At 43.1% G+C, this 22,868-nt stretch overlaps 1 protein-coding gene across 1 annotated transcript in view; it reads left to right on the top strand.

Annotated features, from left to right (window-relative positions):
* Positions 1-22,868, top strand: part of ABTB3 (ankyrin repeat and BTB domain containing 3) — a gene marked incomplete at both ends in the record, with an annotated part of 169,257 nt that overhangs the window by 115,785 nt on the left and 30,604 nt on the right. Inside the window, 2 exons of the mRNA XM_080635079.1 lie at positions 6,315-6,467; positions 20,393-20,558. Of these exons, the coding sequence (XP_080491205.1) occupies positions 6,315-6,467; positions 20,393-20,558 (319 nt within the window). The remainder of the gene's footprint in view (positions 1-6,314; positions 6,468-20,392; positions 20,559-22,868) is intronic.

Here is a 22,868-nt window from a genome sequence, read left to right as displayed (position 1 = left end):
ACCCATAGAACAATTTCAGTAAGAAGGTAACGAGGAAAATGTGTCTTTGATTTAAATTGTCATGCGATACGAACTCCACAGGTAGGGCAGTCTCCAGCAAAGGCCAGCAGAGAGTGGAGGGAATGATGGGGAATGCTGATGAAGAACAGGTAAAGCACTAGCACTGGGAATGTGGAAATCCTGCTATGAAACCTGAATGAACCTGGCAACCTATACCTGACGAAGGGGTACGCTGCTTGATATGTCAGTATGGCATAGTCCTGTATAACCCTATATATTTTTATCCACTGTCTAACGGAAAATTTCACATGGTAAAACCATGACTTCGCTGAACTCAAAGTTACACTTGAGTTAATATGAATGGGATCTACTGAAAAGAAATCTCAGATCCATCTTTATATAAATCCTCTAGATTTGCTTTCTAAATATCAAACTTGCTACTCTTTTATGATCCCTTCAGAAATGGTGTTGGCAGCTGCTTGCAGCATATGAGATAGCACATGTTATGAGAAATAGTTCAGACAAGTATTCATGGCTCAACTGTCAGATGCCATATACCCTTGCTGAGCTAGGACTGTATTCTACATCTAGACTTACGCTGTCCATGGGATGGCTAGAGGATATTTCAAATAGAGAGAAATTGCCTGCAGCACTGTGAGAACAGCGCGTTACTGGGGCTGTCCTGCGCCATGCTCCCAATGCTGGCATCTCTTCAGGAATTTCTGCCACAACCAGCCTTGTCAAATCTGATGTCAAAACTGGCTGTGAATTATTTCCCTATTGTGGTTGCTGGCTGAGTCATCACTTTGACTCGGTTGTGTTTCAGACTTCGGTCATTAATATATTTAATGCAGGAGAGGCAATAGCAATGGTGCATTTGAATGCTGGATACAAGTTCAAAACCCATGACTTGCAGATTCCCTTGTGCAGACTCTGGAGCACTGATGTCTTGTAGAATCATAGAATAATTTGGGTTGGAAGAGACCTTAAAGATCATCTAGTTGCATTGGTACACAAAAGCATAAGGATAAACCCTCCCCCTGCCTAGGCGAGTCTCATCAAGGCTTGTGCAAGAGCAATGAGATTTGTTCCTTTGGCCTGTACAGAATGCGGAATTGACTTTTTCAAAGGTTTTCTACTTGGGTTACCCTTAGCTGGGTTTCTGGGGTGGCAGAGGAGCTGCCTAGGGATACCTGCATGGACTTGGGTGGTGCTCCAGTTGGCATCGCTGGGTCCCTGGGTGGGATTGAGCCTGGAAGCTTTTTGAAAGCATCAGAAAGTAATTGCTGTCTCTGAAGACAAGTAGCTTATGGTGTAAACATAAAATACGAATTTTCAGCCCAGAAACCCATCTGAAATGTATGATGAACATTGGAAAAAAACATGCTTTTCTATCCTCCAATAACACTAAAAGCAGACTAGAATTGCATATATGGTTTCATCATGTGCTCTAAATCAAAACTGTCAGAACTGAGGATGCTTTTCAATGTCTATATTGGGATTTTCTTTAAAAACCATTCAAGAAAACAAAAACAACTAATCAAACCAATGAAATCTTTTTATGATGTTAAAGTTGCTGACTCATATCTGCAAGCAGAAACATCTCTCTACCTTTGTCTAGATAGGCTTTCTCTTGTAAAAAGTACAGTCTTACATTTCTCAGGAGCACCGTTAACTCTTGCTCGTTTTTGCAATTGTACACAGCAGTGACCTGCATGTAGCACTTTGGCTGCCATTGCCATGAAGGTTTGCAGCCACCACTCCTTGGCTGGAGTGAGTGGAGAAACTCAAGACCCACCACAGCAGTAGCTAAAGGATTCTGCAAACAGAAATCATCTGAAGCAATTGTCGTAATTGAACCATATAGAACATGTTTAAGGTAGAGCAAAGTCAGATCTCTATGGCTGTGTCCACAGCTGGTGAAACTGAGGGATGGACAGCAGAAGGCAGCTGTGGGAATTCACAGCTGGGTAGGATTAGCCCTCAGGAGTTTCTCCGTTCCTGTCATGATGCAGATCATCAAGCTGGTCCTCTCTGTAAAAGTTGATTTAATATATGCATGAGTGTGTGTGTGTGGTGAGGCGAGGGTTTGGCATCAGAAGAAGAGCAATATGGAGTGCCCCTACATTCCCCCCATAGCATCTGCATTCCTGATGAGCCATTTTGTATTTTGAAGTGCCCCAGAGACATCAGCCCTAAAAAAGACAAGATAGGCTTGACGTCCAGTTGGGCATGAAGGGGTTGTCAGCCCCACTGAAGGGAGGGTGCCAGAGAGAGGCATGGGTGGGAGCCAGTGGGGACCTGCCACATGTGAGGGTGATGTGGAGAAGGACAGAAGGACGTGTGATAGACTGGATGGGAGAGTAAGGAAAGCGTTTGTCCATCGTGCGGGATGCCAGCTGGGTATTGTCTGCAGATATCTGCACAACACAGGAACTCCTGGCTCTCTAAGCTATCCCAAAATAGATGCAAGAGGGGCACTGGGCAGCAGGAAGGAACAGGGAGGGATGCTGCGTGGAGGGAGGAACCAGCGATGTGAGGGTTTGTGGAACACTCATAATTCTTTTCTATTCAAGTAGGGACCTGGGTAGGGCATGCTTCAAGAGGAGCTGTCTGTCCCCTTGCTGAGGACTGAGGAGATAATGCTCGGAAGAGTCCAACCCTTTGGAATCTGCTTTTTTTGCTGGCCTCCCCCATCCTTCCTCCGCTTCCCAGCTCTTCTGCGTGGGATGGAGATTGCTCTGTGCAGAGATCTCTCCTGCATCCTGATCTGGCATGTTTTTCCCGTTAGATGACAGTTCAGGAAAACAGAAGCCTGTGCCAGAAAACATCTTTTTTTGGGATATTACTTCAGCTCATGCTTAACTTTGAACCACAGTGAATTAAAGAGGATGGGAGCATGAGTTTAAAGTTAAGTGCAGGTATAGAGATGGGCTAGAGGCTAACTGACTCACACCCTGGTAAGGTGCTTCTGCAGCAGTCATGCTGCTCCTGACTTCCCATATCCTTCAGGCAGTCAAGCCCACCACGTTCTTACCATGGTTAGATTAATTTAGTTAAGATATGCACTTCCAAAACACATAGCTGGCGACTTATCTGGTATGTGTCTGCTTTGGAACACAAAAGTACCAAACTATTGTGGTTGTTACCTGCCTTTGTACCAGAGATAAATCAATATATATGCCAATGATGCAATGTGTTAGCCTAACCCATTTTCACACAGTTTCATTTGAAAAGTGAAATATTTCTTGTTGATGTCACATTGTCTTCTGGGTTGTCATACCCCTATAGCTTTGTGTTCCTCTTACTTCTTTGGCACACAAACAGTATTTAAAAAAGAAAAAATCCCCTTCACGTGGTGCATAAACTCTTGAAGGGTATTTTTAACCTATTGCACTCAGCTGTATTTGGTTCTCTTATCAAAATATAAATTCCCTGACATGCTCAGCATTGCAGTTGGGATTTTTTTTTCCCCTTGGAAAAAGGCAGGTATTGTGAACGAACCTCGCATCCTCGTGTAGGGGCTGAAACTGGCCTTTAGAAAAAATTCCCCTTCCTCCTCAGGACACTGATTCTTTTGCCTTTGGGGACTTACTGCACCAAACAATACATTCTTTTCCATTTCTCTGTTTAAGTTTGCAAGACGAGGAAAGGAAAAGAAATGCAGTTTTGTAGTGCATTTAGCTTCTGACCTGCACAAGAGGAGGAGGAAGCATGAACCCCAATCCAAGACCCCTGTCCAGCCATAGCCCTTGCTTTTCCCTTCACCCAGCACATGTTATAGGAAGGCTCCGTACAAGCCTATCTTAATTTCTCGGGTCCAGACCACGTCTGCTCTTGCAAACCATAACCTAGAATTGAATTTCCCTTTCCTTGCACCAGGTTCTGTAGGTAGCTATATGCATTTTTACACTTCCAGTGTGATTTGCAGCTCCCTTTCCACTGTTTGCTCAGCAAGTGATGAAAACAACTCCCACCGATCACTTGTCCCCAGCTACTTAACGCTGAGAGAGTGTCACTTCTGCTCTGACGACACATGTCACAGGTGACCTGGGAAGCAGGTCACCTTCCAGGAGCAGATACACCCCTGCTTCTCCCTCCTCTGACTGCTGCTGTCATCACGACAAATTAGGTGGGTTATGGAAATCATTTCACAGGAGCTGTGGGAGAAGATGCCCTGTCCTTATCTACCTCCTTATGTGGTCGTGGCAGATCTGGGGAGAGCAAAAAGCCTTGGAGAGAAATGCAGCCTGGTCTTGAGATGATGGATAGAACAATGATGAAAGTGGCAAGTCAGCTAAAAATGTCATTATTTCAGAAAGAGGTTGTTCATTTGAGATCCCATGAGATATGGGGGCCAGGCATCCTAGGCAAGTTAGTGGCCTCAGGGCTTCTCTATCCTCTGGCACTTTTGAAATATCCCTCCTCAAACATATTAATATCAGAGCTGTGTAAAATCAGGTCTTCAAAAGAGAAATAAATGGCATAAAGAGCTATAAATAGGAAAAGGATATTCCAGAATCAACATCTTCTTAAATAATTTTTCTCAGGGTAGATCCTTTTGTGGTAAAATTCTATATTTAAAATGTAAAGTACTTGCCTACTGGGCACCTAATCCAGACATTTTTTTTTCCCCTTCTTCTATGAAAAAGGACTGCAGAAGGTAAAGTGAAAAAGGGAAAGCAATATTGAATGAAAAGGAGCAGGAGAAGGGAAGGGAGCAAAAGTAGGGAATGGTGCTGCACTAATAAGAACATTTCCAATATTAGAATGATATACCGAGCTAATAAACAGAAGGAATATGCAGTTAAAGAGGAGGGGAAAGGAAGCCACATAGGAAATGAGGCAAAAGAAAAAGATTCAGAAGAAGGTAAGAGCAGGTTAATTGCAGACATTCCTTGAGGACAGTAGTCATTTGCTAGTTTCATATATTTTTATTGTTGTTAATGTCATAGCAGTGTCTGTTAAAATACCAGTGTAGCCATGGTATTTACTTTACAGTGTGTATGAAGCAGTCTCATCGTGCCTACATGGTTTTCAGCAGTCCTTTCTAATCACAGGACTTTCAGCACAGTTTTCAAGTAGCTCTTGGACAGATATACTGATTTTTAATGATTTTACAGTTTTTAGCATTTTATGGTATATTGATATAAAGAGGGGTTTCTCCTTTAAACATTTCCTTATCACTGCCCCACACGGACTTTGTCTCCTGTGTGCAGCTGTGGAGGAGACACTCATTTTGGACACCCCAGCTGGGTGATGAAGCAGACAAAAACCCTGTTGAGGACAGAAGGGCAGTAGCTACAGCCTTCATTACTCTGGGGATTTTATCCACCTTGATCTAGCAGGCAGTGACCTTCCAAGGTGTTCAGCTGCAGATGTTTTATTTGTTTTATCTCTAAGCTAGGGCTAGTTTTTGTTTAAGGTTTGGCTTTTTGCTCTTGGTCCCCAAAATAGTTTTTAACATATATGAAGCAAACTGTATGCTGTGTGCTTTATCTAAGGCTTGGGCACCTCTTGCTAGGATGTGGGACCGTGAAGGACCACATCTTTGATAGCGTCCATGCTTTGCTCAAGTGGGGGCTGTGGCTCAGAGTCCCACCACCCACTTTGGGGGCAGTTCTGTGTATTTTTGCTCAAGTGTCGGAACAGTTGGTACTCAGAGGTATAGCAGTTTGATGCCACTTAAAATGAAACAAACCATTCTGATTTCTGATGCTGCTTGCACAAAACTTCCACAGTACAGATGCAAAGGTCCCCGCTTTCAGTGCTGAGCATGAGGTGCACATTGCATTGATAGTTGATGTTGGAGACTTCCTGGGGCATCACCGCTCCATCCCTGGCATTTCAGGGTGGGGCATCCCATCTCTATACCCATCTTTGTTCTCCTGCCCTATTGCAAAGTGGCAAGGGGCGTGTACCCTGCCTAGCCCATCAGCTAGAGCAAGACATGGTCCTATGCCCTCTTTTTGGGATACACTGAGTGAAGGATGGGGTGAAGGGAGGGCTTGCCGAGCAGGTACATTGACCTCATAGGAGTCCCATAAATGAATGTGGCTCATAAATTTCCCTCTTCAAATAATCCAGCTCCTGAGACAGGGTGAGACATCTTGATTTAGACCTGCTTGAAATTTGCTGAGCTGGTTTGCCCTCCCATGCTTTCAGTTTGCTTGTTTCTGTCTCTGTCTCTCTGTGTATATATATTCTCACACACATATGCACATGCACACACACGCACCCCGCTGCTTTCTTTACATATACCTGTTATTTTGATGCTAGTGTGCTGTAGCACTCATGTCTGTGTGCTTTCCCAGGCCGTTCATTGTGCTGCCTCCCCTGATGGAATGGATACGGGTTGCTGTGGCTCACGCAGGGCACCGTCGCAGTTTCTCGGTGGACAGCGATGACGTACGGCAGGCAGCGAGGCTCTTACTGCCGGGAGTTGACTGCGAACCTCGACAGTTAAAGTAAGTCCACACAAAAAAATCAGCTGCTTTGTGCGAAACGTGTCTCTAGTCACAGCGAGCAGGCAGGCAGAGGGCTCTGTTTCTGCCTTGAGAGGTGCATGGATGCTCCGGCTCGTCGCCGTGCGCGTTGCACTATCGGCTCCTGGTATTTATTTGCTCGCATCCGTGGATAAGCTGGTTGCATGGTAATGGGTGTCTGAATATCTCACAGCTGGATCGAGCCCCTAATCTCCTCCTCAGAGCTCAGACGGGGTTCGGTTGGGGTTTTTTTACTCTTAGGTTCTGCTTGCTAATGAGGGGCTGAAATCTGCTAATTGTCTGCTTCATGTTGCTTTGCTATAAAATACTGAACTGTAATTGGCAGGGCTGCAGATATTTTTCAGGGCTTTCTTTTCGGCATTAATGCTTAAAGGGCACATTTAAACTTATAGGTAAGACCACCTCTTGCAGTAGAATCGTATTTTTCATGCGAATGTCAGTTCAAATTAGTTGTAAATGTCAGCTTAGATAATTCGACTTTTTCACGTATCAGTTGTGACCTTTTGGTTTTCTAATGAAGTCTTAAAGTATTTATTGCCAGGGTATGCTTTTAGTGTCTGTTTTGCCTTATTATTATGTACATGTATAAAAGCATGATCTAGGGCTGTTCTGGAGTCAAGAATAGATTTGTGTTTGATTTTCGCGTGGAAAGGAATTCTGAATCTGCCAAAGCAGAAATTACTCCCTGCTATTGCTTCACAAATTTGTACATAAACCCCAGTTTTCAGCAGTCTTGCCTCTTCATACAGCAGTAGGTGCATTCTTTCCTGCAACACAGAAAGCAAAGGGATCAGCTACATGATTAGCTGTGACAACCTGCATGAGAGCAGCTGCTTCTGTTGACTCTGGCCTTAACGTGCTCTTTCACCAGAGAGTATAATACTTTACTTGGAGATTTGCATAGGCCTTTTATAGTCACAGCTATTCAATATCTAATTGAAGAAATATATTGAATTTCAAAAGGGAAATCTTGAGCGTTTCACATTTCAAATCTTTGCTGTAATTGCTTCCGTTCAGTATGACCATCTTGGCCCTCATTTCCAGAAGTGCAGCATTCTGTGTCCCTACTGAAATGTCAGGACTTTAGAGATACTTACTTTCTGAACACCCAGCACTTGGTTTTGAAAGGGCACAATTAATTTAATGGCTCTTCCAGTACTTAGGTAGGATTGCAAGTAAGGCAATAATGTTTCTACTCTATATCCTCTATCTTAAAAATTAAGGTGGATACAGTGAAATATCTGTGGGTTAAAAAAGCACAGGATGTTATTCTTAAAGTTGTGTTTTGTCTGTGTGTATATAAATATATATATATAAAATGCCATATATATAGATGCACATTTATACATTTTATATATATATAAAATGCCATCAGGGGTTAGACAATTTTCCAGGAGTTTCAAAGTAATTTGAAGTTGGGGAGAGTTGTGTTATGCTGCAGAAGAATTTATTAATTATGAGGAACAAATCAGCACTTAATTTAAAAGCTGCCATCAAGAATTCATTTCATAAAGAACAGAAGTGTTGTCCTGCTTGTCTTGCAAGTGGGAATGAGACTGAAGAGCACTGTCTGGGATTAATCAGGTGGGAATGAAAAGAGAAATCATTACAGAGACAAACTGCATTTTAGAGAGACCAGACTTTGCAGTGTGCTCTTATTTGGTTGCAGGGTCCTGATTCGCCCACGGATGTCCCAAAATGACAGTCTCACTCTACTGTGCTGGCAGAGGTCTGCAAATGGGTGTCTGCATACTTTGGGTTTTACTTTAAGGTCTGTGCCTACTGCCACTGTAGTGCAGCAGGTTCTTTGGATAGCTGCACAGAAGACCCTGTCTGCCTGTAATCCTGAGATCAAAGGAAGGGCCAAGCTTTTCTGGAGAATAATGTGAGGCATCAGGATGTCAATTTGAAACATTGCAGCTTGTAACTTTTTATTTGTATTTTGTGCAGACCCACAGTACTTCTCATTTCCACTAAGCCAAGCGCCAACTTTTAATGCTTCCCCATTATGGAGCGAGTGTTTCCAACTATCAACTCCTCAATAATCATTAATTCTGTAAATGCAAACACTGGGATGGGGAGAAAAATACCACAACTTTGGAGGGAATGGCTTTTCAAATAAGCCGTGTGATGGATGACAGCTGGAGAATTTTAAATGCAGTTAACTTGATATATTTTGTGACTTTTATAGAAATGGCTTAATAAGTAGGGCCTTGAAATTGGTTCAATTTAGGCTTTTCTTAGCAGTTGTCTTCAGTCCCTAAAATATAAGAGACCAGAATACAAAAGTTCCCGTGGTCCCATGTGATACTGCATCATTCCATGGTGTTGATTCACAACCTGTCATTGCAAACGCATAAAGCAAGATCAGCTTCTACGCTGGAAAAACACGCATTCAGGGGGAGGGAGAGATTGGCAGGATCTCAAAGGCTATGAAGCTGAGGATCAGTTCGGATAAAAGCCAAATGTTCAGTTTCTTATCTGAACTACAGCATGGAGGTCTCCCAGCAGATTCTCCCAGCACAATCACATACTCCAGCAGTGAGGTTCCCAATATGTGGCTTTGTAAATTACCTCTGCTTTCTTCCTGCCTTTCATTCCAATACTTCCTCTTTTTCTCCCTTCTTCTGATCCTTTTTAAAAAAACCATTGCCTTAATTTCTTGTAGTGTTTTCATCTCCTGAAAGAGAAGCCGCTCTTGCTCTGGGTAGAGGAGTGAGGGAAGCTGTGATCAGTCGAGAACTGCCTGTCTCCTTCCTGGTCTGTTTTCATTTTACAGCAGCAGACGTGCCAGAAAGTTTCTTCCCTTTCCCCAGCCTTGGGACTTGAGAGCAGGGATATAAATGTTCATTTTCCCCCCAGGAGTGGAAGCTTTAGACAGATCTGTTGTCTCACCTTTTGCAAGGAGGCAGGTTTCACTGGTGGATTGGCTGCTGGATGCACAACAGCTAGCTGAGATGGAAGCCCAAGTTGTGTCCAAAATATTCTTTGTCACAGTAAGAGGTCAGGCTTAAATAAAGCCTCATCTGTACCTAGGGCCATGTTGGGCCACCTAAGGCAGCTCATTGTAATCAGTAGGGAATTGTGTGCAAGGTAGCTTTCTGCGGGCATAAATCTGTTGAAGGTGGATGCTCTGCTCCCTGCTCTAGACCTTTTATTAATGAAGGCATCAGGGATGAAGGCAGTTTGTTGCCAAAAAGGGGCATGGTGATAAAAACTGTGTTGACCTGCCCTTCTGCTGCAATAAGATAGTGTCACTTCTCAGTCTGCACTAGGTCTGGTTGGCTGCAAACAAATACCTGGTTTTGGCTGCTCCTCATCATCACATCTGCAAAGGGTACTTTTCTTACCTAAATACAAGAAGCTCTTTGCATGTTTTTCCTTCCTTCACTCTGGGGGACATTTGTTTAAGACAAAAACAATCCCTAATATGTTAGACATGTGGTGGAGAGGATTGCTGATAGATGGCTACATCTGGGGACTGGAGGCTTATGGCAGAGAAGCTTAGCAAAGGAGGAGCATCCTGTGTTGTTCAGCACAAAAACGTGTTGCCGTGCTTTTAATCAGGGTCAGTGGCTGCACTTCTGGTTGCGATATATCATGGCAATCTCGGAGGATGTAAAGATACTGGAACAAACTGGCCTAAGAGAGAGGGTAATGTCATTCAAGGAACAACAGTTCCTTCCCCCACCTGGCTGGATAAAGGGCTATTTTCTGTCCACTCGGAGATCAAAAGAAGGATATAGTCTAGCATGTGAGTGGGGGTGTGTGTGTATATGTGCATTCTGATATCCAGAAGCTGCAAAAATTGAATAAAAGTTCACAGTCTTGGAGATGTGAGTGCAGTTCCACCCTACAAAGGGCAATTCCCATGTGTTACTTGAAGTACTTTCTTCTACCATCTTCATTGCCTCAGACCTCTTTGATTTCAAGTCATCTCCTGTCTGGTTTCTCTGGAAATCTGCTTTATCCAGATATTTCTGAGTCTGGCAAGGAGCCCCCTTGCCCCTGAGAAGGGCTCTGTACTCTGCTGAAGGGAATCAGGTGGGCAGCATTTTCACTCCTGGTACTTACAGTGATGCAGGAGGAGGTACTGCAGGAGATCCCAGCTTGCACTGTCCAAGACTGGGGCTCTGGCTTCTGAACCCTGAACATCCCAGCTGGACATTTGATCCCCAGCTTGGCTGCAGAAGGAATGACCTGCAGGGTTGCTGACCTAGCCCACATCAAGAGGCCTTCCTGTCATCTGGATGAAGAAGAATATCATATGTGTCCCCATGGCACCAAGATCCTCCAGAAGCATTGGCCACAAGGCTGGGCATTTTTCTGCAGCCATTGGGTATATGGAAGCCCTCTCATGCTCATTAGTCCTCTGTCCCCTTGCCCAGCAGGCTGCAAAGCTCCTGGCTGAAATTTGGAAGAGAAGCATTTTAGTCATCTTGAGGAGTGGTTTCTTTTTATCATAGGATCAACCAGGTTGGAAGAAACCTTCAAGATCATCAAGTCCAACCTATACCACAGCACTGCCAAGTCCACCACTAAACCATGTCACTGAGGGCCTCATCGGCACAGTGTCTGAACTATTCCAGGGACTGTGGTTCCACCACTTCCTTGGGAAGCCTGTTCCAATGCCTGACCACCTTTTTGGTGAAGAAATTTTTCTTGCCTCTTCTCATATTGACATAACCCACAGAGACCCCCCAGGCTCTGATGGCACCATAAGAAGCATTGCAGTCACTTGTTTGCAGTCTGTGTTGTTGGGGGGATGCTGGAGGACAGAGCTGGGCAGCAGGGTTTGCATGCCAACCCCGCTGGTGCAATGAGAGAGCCCCCCCTTATGTTCCACTCCAGTTTAGTTGGAGATGGCAGCATCACTGCTGGTCAAGGCAGATCCGGTGAGAGCAGAAGCCGGCACACCCAGGGCTTGTGCCTGTGCACAGATCCCCTTTAATCACTCGCTCATACACCTCGGAAGCATTTCGGAGTTACGGCTGGCATGCAAAGGTGGAATTTGTATCAATAAGTGCTGGCCTTGAGGCACATGTGAGAGTTGTGCATCAATGCCAACAGAGGCCATCACCCAAGCACTTAGAGTGTATACTTTGCCTCTGGTTTGGGGAGGAAAATCCTGTGGGGGAAAGGAAAAATAAATATTAGCAATAAGGTTATGAAAATGGAAAAACAGTAATCAAAAGGAGAACAAATTATGCAGCTTAATGCATTCAAATTGGGGTGACCAGATAACCTCTATCCCAGCAATGAGAAAGCTGCCTCACAAAATCAGAGGGTCAAAGGGAAATATTTTTAACAAAACCTGCAATGGTGCCTTAACTCTAAGGATTAATAATAGTAATGCCCAACATTTGAAAAGAATGAAGAACAAAGGGAGGAAAATTCCAGGCTGTTAGTGCAAGGCTTGTGAATGTTTTTTCAAGCAAAGACTGATTAAAGGCATGTTGTTGAAGGAAAAATGGGGTAAAATGTGGCACAGATTTTCTAAAGATAGCTCTTGCCAGACTAATCTAATAACTTCCTGATAAAATGACTGATTTTCTACCGTAATGAAATTCAGTAGATACGATCTATTTGGACGATAGTGAACAATTTGATGCATTTGATGCAGGGAGTTAACTGGAACAGGTTGCTCAGAGGGGTGGTGGCTGCACCATCCCTGGAGACATTCAAGGCCAGGCTGGATGTGGTTCTGGGCATCCTGATCTAGTTGAAGGTGTCCCTGCTCATTGCAGCAGGGTTGGACTGGATGAGCTTTGAAGGTGTCTTCCAACCCAAACCATTCTGTGATTGTAAGACAGAGAATATGTGGTTTCGTAAAGGAACTGGAAAGTGAGCGGGGACTGGATTCAAGAGATGTGGCAAGGGCTGGGTTGCTGTGATAGGGTTACAAACAAAGATCTTCAGCTCTCACTCACTTTTATGAATTGGTCTGTTTTAATTTTCAAAAAGGGTTTTGGCACAAATCTTAGCAGTGTACTCATGAAGTTAAAATTTGCTGATGCCACAATGTTAAGAGGCATTGTCCTGACAGAGGAAGTTTGGGAAATCATCCAGGAAAAAGTGGATGACCTTGAGGACTGGGACAAAAGAGATGGGATGAAATGCATTTTTCCACAAACGGAAGACAAACATTTGGAGATTAATTAGAATAATACACACTGCAGTGTATATGTAACATGTACACTATTTATGCAGTATAATATATGCTTATGTATATATTGAGACCTGTGTATTGGAAAGGTGGTGGTAAAGACTGTAAAGCAGTATTTCATCTCAGAATGATTGTAAACCACAAAAGTGGATTTTTCCTTAGCCTTGAAAAAAGCAAATGCATTTTAAAGATGCATGGAGAAAGGTATTTCCCGTAGAAGCAGGAAAATATTGGTGCCTCTGTACATGAAAGTGGTAGGAAGTGATATGGAATCTCAAATCCTGTGCTTGGGTCAAGCAAATATTCACATTGGAGCAGGTAGAGAGAAATAGGCTGGGGTGATTGGGTTGTGACAAAATGGTCTCATGGAGGAAGACTAGAAGAAAAAGGCTTATTCAGGAGAGCTAAGTAGGTGCTGAGGAAATATGTGACTCTTCTCCAGAAATACATCAGGGGTAAACACCACAGAAGGAAAAATACACTATTTAAAGGGCAGCATGGACACAGGAATATGTGAATATTAACACGTCATGAGTAAGTTAAAACTGAAATTGTAGAGGGATCCAAGCCTTGTTGCAGTATAGGACTACATTTATTAACTCTTCAGTCTCATGTGCTCCTGCAGCCGCTGCCTTGTCACCGCCTCACCCAGGGCTCCGAGTTGCATTTACAGCTCTGATCCAGAAAGATCTTTGGGCAAACACAGGATCTGAGTGCCTTTGAAAATCTGTCTTTAATTGAAAATCAGTTCTCATTTCCAATTAGCCTCGGCCTGATGATACCTAAGTCTGCTTTTCTGTCTGGGACCATCCCTCTTAATGAAGGCTCTCTAGGAAAATAAGATTATCAGCCTCAAGAGTGAAGCTTATTTAGCATGAGGGCATCCTTGGCTCACTTGAGAGTGTTTTCTTAAGACTGTGGAAAAGGAAAAATACAGCAACATAAAGGGAAGGTCTGTTATTTTGTTCTTTCAGAGCAGTCTATACCATTTGCTGTGTCATCTTAATACTGTACCACACATATGCAATTCTAACTTGAAAGAGGAAGAGTTGCATTTAATGTTTTATTTATGGAAATCCTGTGCTTGTACTAGAGCATGAAAATGTAAATAGAGATCTGAAGGCAGAAAAATATTTCCACTGCTCTTTGCTCTCTCTTAAAATGCATGGGGTAAGGGGCTGAAATTCTGGACAGGGAGAGTGAGTAGAAAATTCTGCTATTTCATTAGACACAGCCACTTTTAAGTAGGGACAGTTGGTGTTTGCCTGGCTCCTTGAATGTCCTTCCACAAATTTTCACTAATCCTTTAGCACCAGCCATGGCTGTTGCTGTAATTAGACACAAAAATGCCAAACCAGCGAGTGGTAGCAAACAAGCTACTTGACAAAATCCAGGAGTCCCTTAAGGCAGATGGTGCCAGTGGACGAAAGAGATTTTATTACTTAAAAGGTAGAGCACAGGTTTCCTGAGGTGAATCTCAACCTCTCCTGCCAAGTGCCTGCTTGAAGACAACAGCAGTAAAAAGAAATTATTAAGGGGAGGACCTTGCCCTTCACTTTTAGGGCAGAACAAACTTGCATTTTTACAGGGCTTTAGGATCCAGCTTTCTTGAGCTTTTCTCATTGTGAGCAAGTTCATTACTGCTTCATACGTTCTGTCTCTATACACATTCCTGAATATAATAATCAGGATGCAGAGAACATCTCATCTTCCACTCATTAGTGAAGACTTGTGCTACCTATTTATATGAAAGACAAATCTGTACCCAAATTTTCCTATGACATATTGGCTGTGTTCATAATCTGAAATCAGATGCAATTTTGAACATGGTTTCTGGCCTGTATACATGGGATGTAATATTAAGAGCTCTGAAATATATATTTAGGTCTTGATTTGATAGTCGCATCACTTTTTAAATGAATTTTCCAGTATCAATAGCCAATTTATTTTCAGGAGTTTGACAAGCATAAGAGGTTGGCTAATAAATAGCAGGAGTACTTTTATTTTCTTGTCTTAATTTGGCACCTGATTAAAGTAAATGGAAATATTTTATGTCTGCACTGGAAGGTAGTGCTCTTCATCACTTTGATCAACATGTTTGTACTTAATGTTTCCCTCTCTCCAGAACTGAAAATGCAAATAATTGTCTCAGTATAGTATTTACATTGCAGTCCCATTAATATCAGCATTATAGTCCCTTTCAAAGCACCATATTGGAAAAAAAAAGTGCTTACAAATTTAAATCTAATCATCTGCCGCTCCTGCTATTGCCTTTTGTGCCTGTAGTCTCACTGAAGAGCTGCAGGCAAGGAGCACGACCCTTTTGTGCTACAGGCTGTGCATACCCAGATCAAAACTGTGATCTCTGACCCCAAGAAGTTCAGCATTGCAAATGCATGTATATTGCTGGCTAAAATATGACTCTTCTCAGACTTCAGACCAGCTGAACTATAATTTCTGACTCAAGACCTCATTCAGATTTAGGACAGACACAGGCTGAATAAGCTCTATAGCGCTAAAAAGATGGACTTCATTAATAGATTATCATTCTCTTAATTGAAAGGGCTGGCGATCAAGTCCCAGGTGGACAAAGAAGACTTCGGTGCTTGGCTATCAGGAGGATGATCTGTTCATTTCAGTGGAGGGAAATGATTATCCTGCCCGTCATCACAGCCTGAACTCCATTTCTTTTAAATCAACTATTAGCATGATATAGCTTAGAACATGATTAAGATGTTCCTTTGTCTTTTTTGGTAACATTTACAGAGCATTGCCTTTCTTTCTTTTTTTAATTGTCCACTACAGATTACAGCCATAATCCACCCCAAAGAACAAATAATTAAAAAGCTATGCAATAAGAGAACTGCTGTATCTACCAGTTACGATAGAAACACTTTGCCTTTGAATCATCCATTTTCCCAAATGTATTCAATCCATGACTAACTTATTAAAGATCTGCACAGACTCGTAGCCAGTCTAAATGAAAATGGAAAAAAAACCCCTAAAACTAAAACTAAAAAGCCAAAACCAATCCAACAAAATCAAACTCTTGCACTTAAACTGTTGCTATAGAAGTGCCGCATTGTGTTTTCATAATGCGAGTTCAGGAAAAGATAAAAATAATTTGCTGTGCTGCTAGGATCCATTATAAAGGAAGATTATCTTTGACTCCTTTCAGAGGTTTGCGTATTTCAGAATACGACAGAGTGTCATCATGGTCACCATGCAGCATTTGACAGTGACCGTTTGCAAATAATTAATGTTACCATGGCATTCCCCATATAAAGCCGTAGTAAAGTTAATTATGTGCAGTGGCAACACTGTAATGATCTTGAAGATGACTGCTGTAGAAGCAGTATCTGTGAGGAATTGAAAGTGGACTCAGAGAAAATTGTTTTGCATTGTAAGTTGAAAAATATGGCCACAGCTTTGCTACAAATATAAAAGCAGGAACAATTTCGCCAGTTCCTAATTTTCCTTTTATTTACAAAGGCAATTGTTTGCTTGATTCAGGGTAGGGAGGGATCAGTTAGGGAGTTTGCAGGCTATGTGATTGAACCCCTGAATTAGAAGGAGGTTTGCTGTTGAGCACGAGGACCATGATCAGTGTATGTTATTAATTCAAGTATATTACTTCTCAATTGTGGGAGTTGGAGCATGTATACAGGATGGTGGTGCCAAGGAGCCTGACAAGCCCCACAGGTTGCTAAATAGGGAAAACCAGAGTGAGCTCAGTCTTTTGAGATAAGATATCAGCCTCAAAGTATGCCTGTCAGTCCTATCTTTGTCACTGTGTCACCTCTGGGAACCTCAGAGTTAGCCTCACCCAGCCAGCATCTGGAATGGTGATGTCCTGCCATCCTGAGACTCTCTCAGGGGAGAAGAGAGGGAGAAGAACATTGGCAGCTCATAGTCTTCTGTTCCTCTTTCCTGTCAGCTCTCCCTGCCCCATTGATGAAAAACACCTTTTCTGCAGCTTGAGGTCTTGGGGAAAGTATGACCCATGTTAATGCTGGCAGCAGCAGAATCTGGCAACCAACCAAGGTGGCCTTGGAGGGGACACTGCACCATCGGGCTCGTGTCAGCCTCCTGTGTGCTTGGAAAGATCACAAAGGCTTTTTGGCAAAAGGGCCATGAATTGGCTCTGCAGCTGGGGAGGTTTCCAGCTCTGTTTGTGCTTACAGTGGCTTTCCCTTGCTTTGCAGGCACAGTTTCGTAACTCTAAAAAGTAACCTTACATATTTCGCTGACTTCATTGTTCCTCGTCAACCTTATTTTTCAAGCTTCTTCCTATCTCTTTCCCACCTCTTCATAGCTTGTCAGTATATTTGTTGCAGTCCAAAGATAAGAAGTCTTGAGCGAATCAAGCCTGGGTGTCTATTCCCTTCCTTCTTTTCTATCTTGCATCCTTTAATGTTTGTGATTCTGGATAGTGTCTTTGATGGAGCAGCATCCCCTTATACAGTGTACTATGGAGCAGAGGCCCTCTGTTCCTTTTGGAATCAACATTATGCAGTTAATGGTATGAAAGAGGACTTTAAAACAGATGCAGTGCTGTGGTGGCTTAGGGTTGATTTTTTGATGGATTTGAGGGGCTGGGTTTTTTGATTTTTTCAGTTTTCATTTTGCAATGTCACTGCTCAGTCTGTCTGCTGTACTGTCTTCCCAGTTGGCTTTTTCCAGTGTTAAAAGTGATGCTGTGTTCTCCTATTCTGTACTTGTAGTTCCTGATCATTTTTGATCTGTCTCTACACTGCTTTTAATCTGTACATGTTAAATCTCTTTTTCCTTAACTCATTCATCTCTCTGTCTTTTCGAGACGTTATGCTTTGTCTTCTGTTCCTTTTCCTTGCGTCATCCTCTTGTTTTATTAAACTCCTCAGTTTGATCACTATCCATTTTATTAGTCAACATATGACAGCGGTGGCACTGGCAGTGATCATGTCAAATTTTGCCGTATGGTTTCCTTTTCTTTGTCCCATAAATCAGGGCTGTAGCTCACTCATGACGGCTCCTTTGCAGGGTATAAAGAGGCAGTGGGACACTGGAAGTGGTACTAAGTTGTAGTTTCTTGCTTGGTGGTATTTGATCTAGGTGACATTTCATTAGTGCTGGCATCCTAGCAGCCGTGCAACCCAGGTACTCTTCTGCATCCATGTTACTATTGCAAACTTTGTACATCTGTAGCATCCTGGAGCCCTTGGACCAAAACACTTAGTCCTCCCACTGATTGAGGAGTACTGATTTGCTGATACCCAGTATCAGCAGTAATTAATGAGTCCCCTTCCTTGGCTATAGTAAGCAGGTGGACTGATATGTTTTTAAGGGACCAGAGACAACTCATGGCTGAGTTACTTATGGAGAACTATGTAATTTCTGAACTTGTGCCAGGGTAGTGATCTGGGCAGCCCATATAGGATAAGTGAGATTGGTCCTTGTTCCTCCTTCCTCCCTTGTGTGGGTGTGCAACCCAGGTCAAAATCTGGCTTCTTTTAAAGAGGAGATCATCAACTATCATTTTGCATGTACCGAGCTGGGCTTGACGTCAGTGAAAGCTCTGTCTCTTTCTGCCAGCTCTGAGTTTGACCCATTTTACACAGAGCGTATGTTATGTACCTCGGTACAAATGATGAAGCAGTGACTTCACACAGGCAGTGATTCATAGTAGCAGACACCTCTGCAGTCCTCAGAGGATGTCTGGATCTTTCCATTGCTGCATTTTGCTGAGAAACCACCTTGTTTTCAGCCCAGAGTCATCTGGAAATGGCCAGCTACAGCTGGGAGGACCAGACTCTGTCTGTCCACCGGAAACCCCCACGACCTAACTTCTGAGCATGCTTTATCTTTGCCATACGTGTAAGGAGGGCACAGATGATCTCTGGCATCACATGCTATGGGGGTAACAAGTACCAAATGTTGCTGAAGCTCTCGTGTCAGAAATGTGCCGTACGGTGTGAATGTGTTAAGCCGCAATTGTTCCCGTGGATCTTGGTGTTGTTGAGCTCAGCCCTGCACGTCTGTGCTGGTTCTGCTTTTTCCTTAAACCCGCTCAGAACCTTCTCCAGAAACCTTGCTGTGCATTGCTTTCTTCATCTCTGTTGTAGGCATATTACTGCTGCAAAATTTGTTATTGCTGTTAGGGTGTTTTTATTGTGACCGAGTGCTGTGCATTAATCTTGCAGCATACTGTTGTGATGAAGCGTCATCCTTGTTCCCCTGAGTAACGATAGTCCAAGCGCACCTTGTTTGTATTCTTAGGACAACAAATTTTTAGCAGTCAAAACACAAACCGAGCACATAGAATGAACATCATCCTATATCTGTTGTCTTCCAGACTTGCCGTGGCCCAGCACAGCAGAGAGCAAGTTTGAGCTCAGATGCCAGTTGCAGTACTGAGTCCTGCAGAAGCTTTGATCGAAATACTTTGTATTTTCCATCTCTCTTTTTCATCTCCCTTTCCTTCCTCTGTTGAAAGAGGAAGAGTGGTAGCTATTACTACATACCACTGCTTCTATATAAACAGCATATGTGTTCCATACTGCTGTTAAATATTAAGCAGCGTTATATATTTGATAAAACTCCGATAAAGCACTTTGAAGAAAAAAATCAAAATTATTTTTCTTTTCATTTGCTGCATTTCTTTACATATGAAACAGAAAACAAATACTTGACGTATTTTTGTGTCTCTCACTTTTGATCTTTATTTTGTTTTCCATTCGTAAGTAGCTCCTTGTTTTCCGACCTAGCATTTTTGGAGAGTGAAAGTGATGTTTTTCTAAACAGTTCTTTGTCTAAGTTCACACCAAAACCACTGGGTTTGGACTCCAGCCTCTGCCCCAGACACTCCTCAGCATGAAAGAAAAGCAAATCTGTCTTTTAATAAGATGAAGCCAAGCTGGATAAACATCATATTTGAATTGCTGCGATTCACATCTTGGCTAAATAACTCTAAGCCCTTCTTCCATTTGAAATCTATGTCTTGAGCAGTTTACAGTTCAGAAATCTTTTGCATAAGACCTTAATAGAATGACGGCTCATCTGTTAGACACAGCCAGCAAGGATTTGTGGTGTTTTGCCACCATTACCTGGCAAGATTGCCTTCTCCTTGATCGCATGATACGCTGATCTACAGGATATCATGGGCAGGGGAATTGGACCAGATGACCTACAGAGGTCCCTTCCAACCTCAGCCAGTCTGGGATTCTGCACATTGCACTTTCTGCTCCAAAAAGGCTTCCCTGTTACTGGGGCTGTGCTGGTAAAATCGTTGAAAGTGTTTGAAGTGACATTATTTTCTCTTTGTTGTATTGTCAGTGACTATACACCCATTTGATGTAAGTTCAAAGCTTACTGAAGCCACTGAAAGTTTTCAGGGATCAGGGAGACTGGATCTTTCTGCCGTGCAGAAAGAAAACTTGCAGTGAGAATTGGCTGTGCATTGCTTAAACAGGGAAACAGAATCAAGTGAAAGCTGTGCCTTTTTTCCCCATTTTTTTATAAAATGCGTAACTTGTCCCATGAAAGATAGACCAAGGGCAATCTCCATTAGCTTGCATTAGCATTTCTCATTCATCACTTCTCTGGAACATACAGGTCAAAGGAGAATGAATGTGTGCATGACCTACATCCTTCCTATGCAGGGCAAAGTATTATTTTCCTGGGGACAGTGAGGTCTGTCCTTTGACTGTCCTCTGAGGGAGTTTATTTCTCACATCCACAGAATCGACGACTGTTTTTGTGCATCTCGGAAACTGGATGCAGTTGCCACTGAAGCGAAGTTCAAGCAGGACCTGGGTTTCCGGATGCTCAACTGTGGCCGAACGGATCTGGTTAAACAAGCTATATCCTTGCTGGGGCCGGATGGGATTAACAGCATGAGTGAACAGGTAATGAGATAGAAATTTAAAGAACCAACTTCGAAATGCTTATCACTGAAAATGAGCCCCAGCTTTCAGCTAAACATAGACAGGACCTTAGTGCTTTCTCTGCATTACTTTGCATTGAGTTAAAGCACTCCCAGGTGAACATCTACATTAAGTTGGGTAGTTTTGAATTGTATTGATGTTTTGGTGGTACTGAGGTAACTCAGCATGAGGGCAGATGCATCCCCTGAAATCTTAACAGTGAACTGAGTCGAGTGAAGCCAGAAGATCCCAAGAGAGCTTAGTGTTGATCTGAATACTTAAAGCTGCTTCAGGGCCATGAACAGTGGTGTAGGGCAGGGCTTTTGAGGTGAGCATCCTTCCACTGAACACTGCCCTGGGGTCTGCAATGCACCACCGAACCCCCTGCAAGAAATGATTAATTGTTGGCAGTCTTTAATTGAGCTCAGCCCAGTTTGAACGGACCTTCCAGATGTGAAAGTATCTCTGTTGCTCATTGTGGCCAACATCCACAAATTGAGAAGCCCAGATTTCTCTGGAGTTACTCCTCCATGAGGTGGTGGTTGTGGCTAGGGATAAGCCTGCCTCTGCAGCTACCGACCAGCAGCAGTCTGTTGAACTGTGATACTCGTTGGGGTGGTTCCCCCTTCCCAGAGGGAAGTGATGGCCATGGATACTACTGTTCACTTTTGAAATAGACCCCCCTGAATTTTCTGATGCCCCTGATGAAAGTGTCACTGCATATTCCTATAGCTGTGAGCATCCTCTTTGGCAGGAGGCAGGTGGCTGCTGCCCCCTGAGGTGGTTCCTGCCCCCTGAGGTGGTTGCTTAAGTCAGGAGCTGGAGTAGGTTTAGGTCTTCTGAAATGAAAGCTGCTACGGGAATGTGAGTTATGTTGCCGTTCAGTAGCTTTAGTCTGAGTCAATATTATGGATTTGTTCAAGAAAAGCTTTAGAACATGGAAGTACCCACCAAAAAAAACCCAAAAACCCAAACCAGACTGTTCATTCCAAAGTTCATATGTTATACTTTTAAAAATTATTATTACTTTAAGTTAGTCTGAACCTGGAAACTTTTCACACGATATTTCCTCTTTCCTCCAGACGGAAACCTGGGAACACTCTGGCTTGATTCATCAAAGTACCTAATCATATGCTTAACACTGAACACATGCTTACATCCTGTTTGAGTGAAAGTTAAGCCTGTGCTTAAACATCTCACATCTTGTGGGATCTCACATCTTGCAGGACAGAGCCCTAAGTGATACAAGGCTAAGAGAGAAAGGGTGATCTTTTATTTTGCCAAAAGCCAAATGCTATTGTGTTGATTGTACACGTAGTTACCGCCTTGTGTGTGCATTGAACACTAATGATGGGCTCATTAAAAATCCATTCCTCCCACTTGCAAAGAGAGTGGGGCTGAATGATGCTATAGCACAAGGCTGAGCTGCAGAGCAAGGCTGGGGATGCTGGCAGAGGCAGAAGCAGCAGGGACAGCAGTGCAAGGGAAAGGGAGGTTAGAAACCTCTTTAACTCCTTAAAACCCTGACACTGCAGCATGACACTCTGGACCCCTTTTAAGTCCTTCAGCTTCAACAGGGCCAAAATACCTCCCTGTGGTCCCCAGGCAGACCCTTTGCTCTGTGTATTACTGCAGGGCTCTTTGCCACGGCTGCCTATGTGCTGCATCTTGTGAGGGAGGGGGCCTGGCACAGGGCTTTCAAATACTTCTCTTCAGATCTGATTAGACCCCTTGTGCTAAACACTTGATTTAATTATGCAGTGACGCCAGTTAGAGAAATTGAAAAAACAGCTGAAGGAACGTGTATTTAATTTTAAGCTGCCATCCCATCCCCATGTTTCAAGGCCCAAACACTATTTTTTGTAATTCTCATGGTTCCTGTAGCATTTATTGACTGCCAAAGGAAATGTTTTGCCACTGACTATAGCTGAGGCAGTTTCAAATTCTCTTTGCAAGTAACTTGAAGTCACTAAAGAACTCTCCTTGCCTGGGGTGAGCTTGTTTCTTCTTAATAATGGCATGAGGCCCAAAACGCCTGTTCCCTTATTCTGTATCTCCATAAGTACATGGCAGATCTGATCCTATGAAATGCTCAGTCTGTTGCAGGGAGGATGAAGTACCTTACAAGGACAAACCTTAATTTACATTTTCTCTAGAAGAGCAGCCCTTCCATACATAAGCACTCACGACTTTAGCTCTGCATGCAATCAGAAAAATGGGGTAGTTCAGCAAAAACAGTGATGCTGGGCTCTTGCTAGGAAGACCTCTGTGTTGTGGTGCTGTGTCTGGCCA

Source organism: Psittacula echo (genome assembly GCF_963264785.1).
Source record: "Psittacula echo genome assembly, chromosome: 1".
Lineage (NCBI taxonomy): Eukaryota > Metazoa > Chordata > Aves > Psittaciformes > Psittacidae > Psittacula > Psittacula echo.
This window is presented reverse-complemented; position numbering and strand designations above follow the sequence as displayed.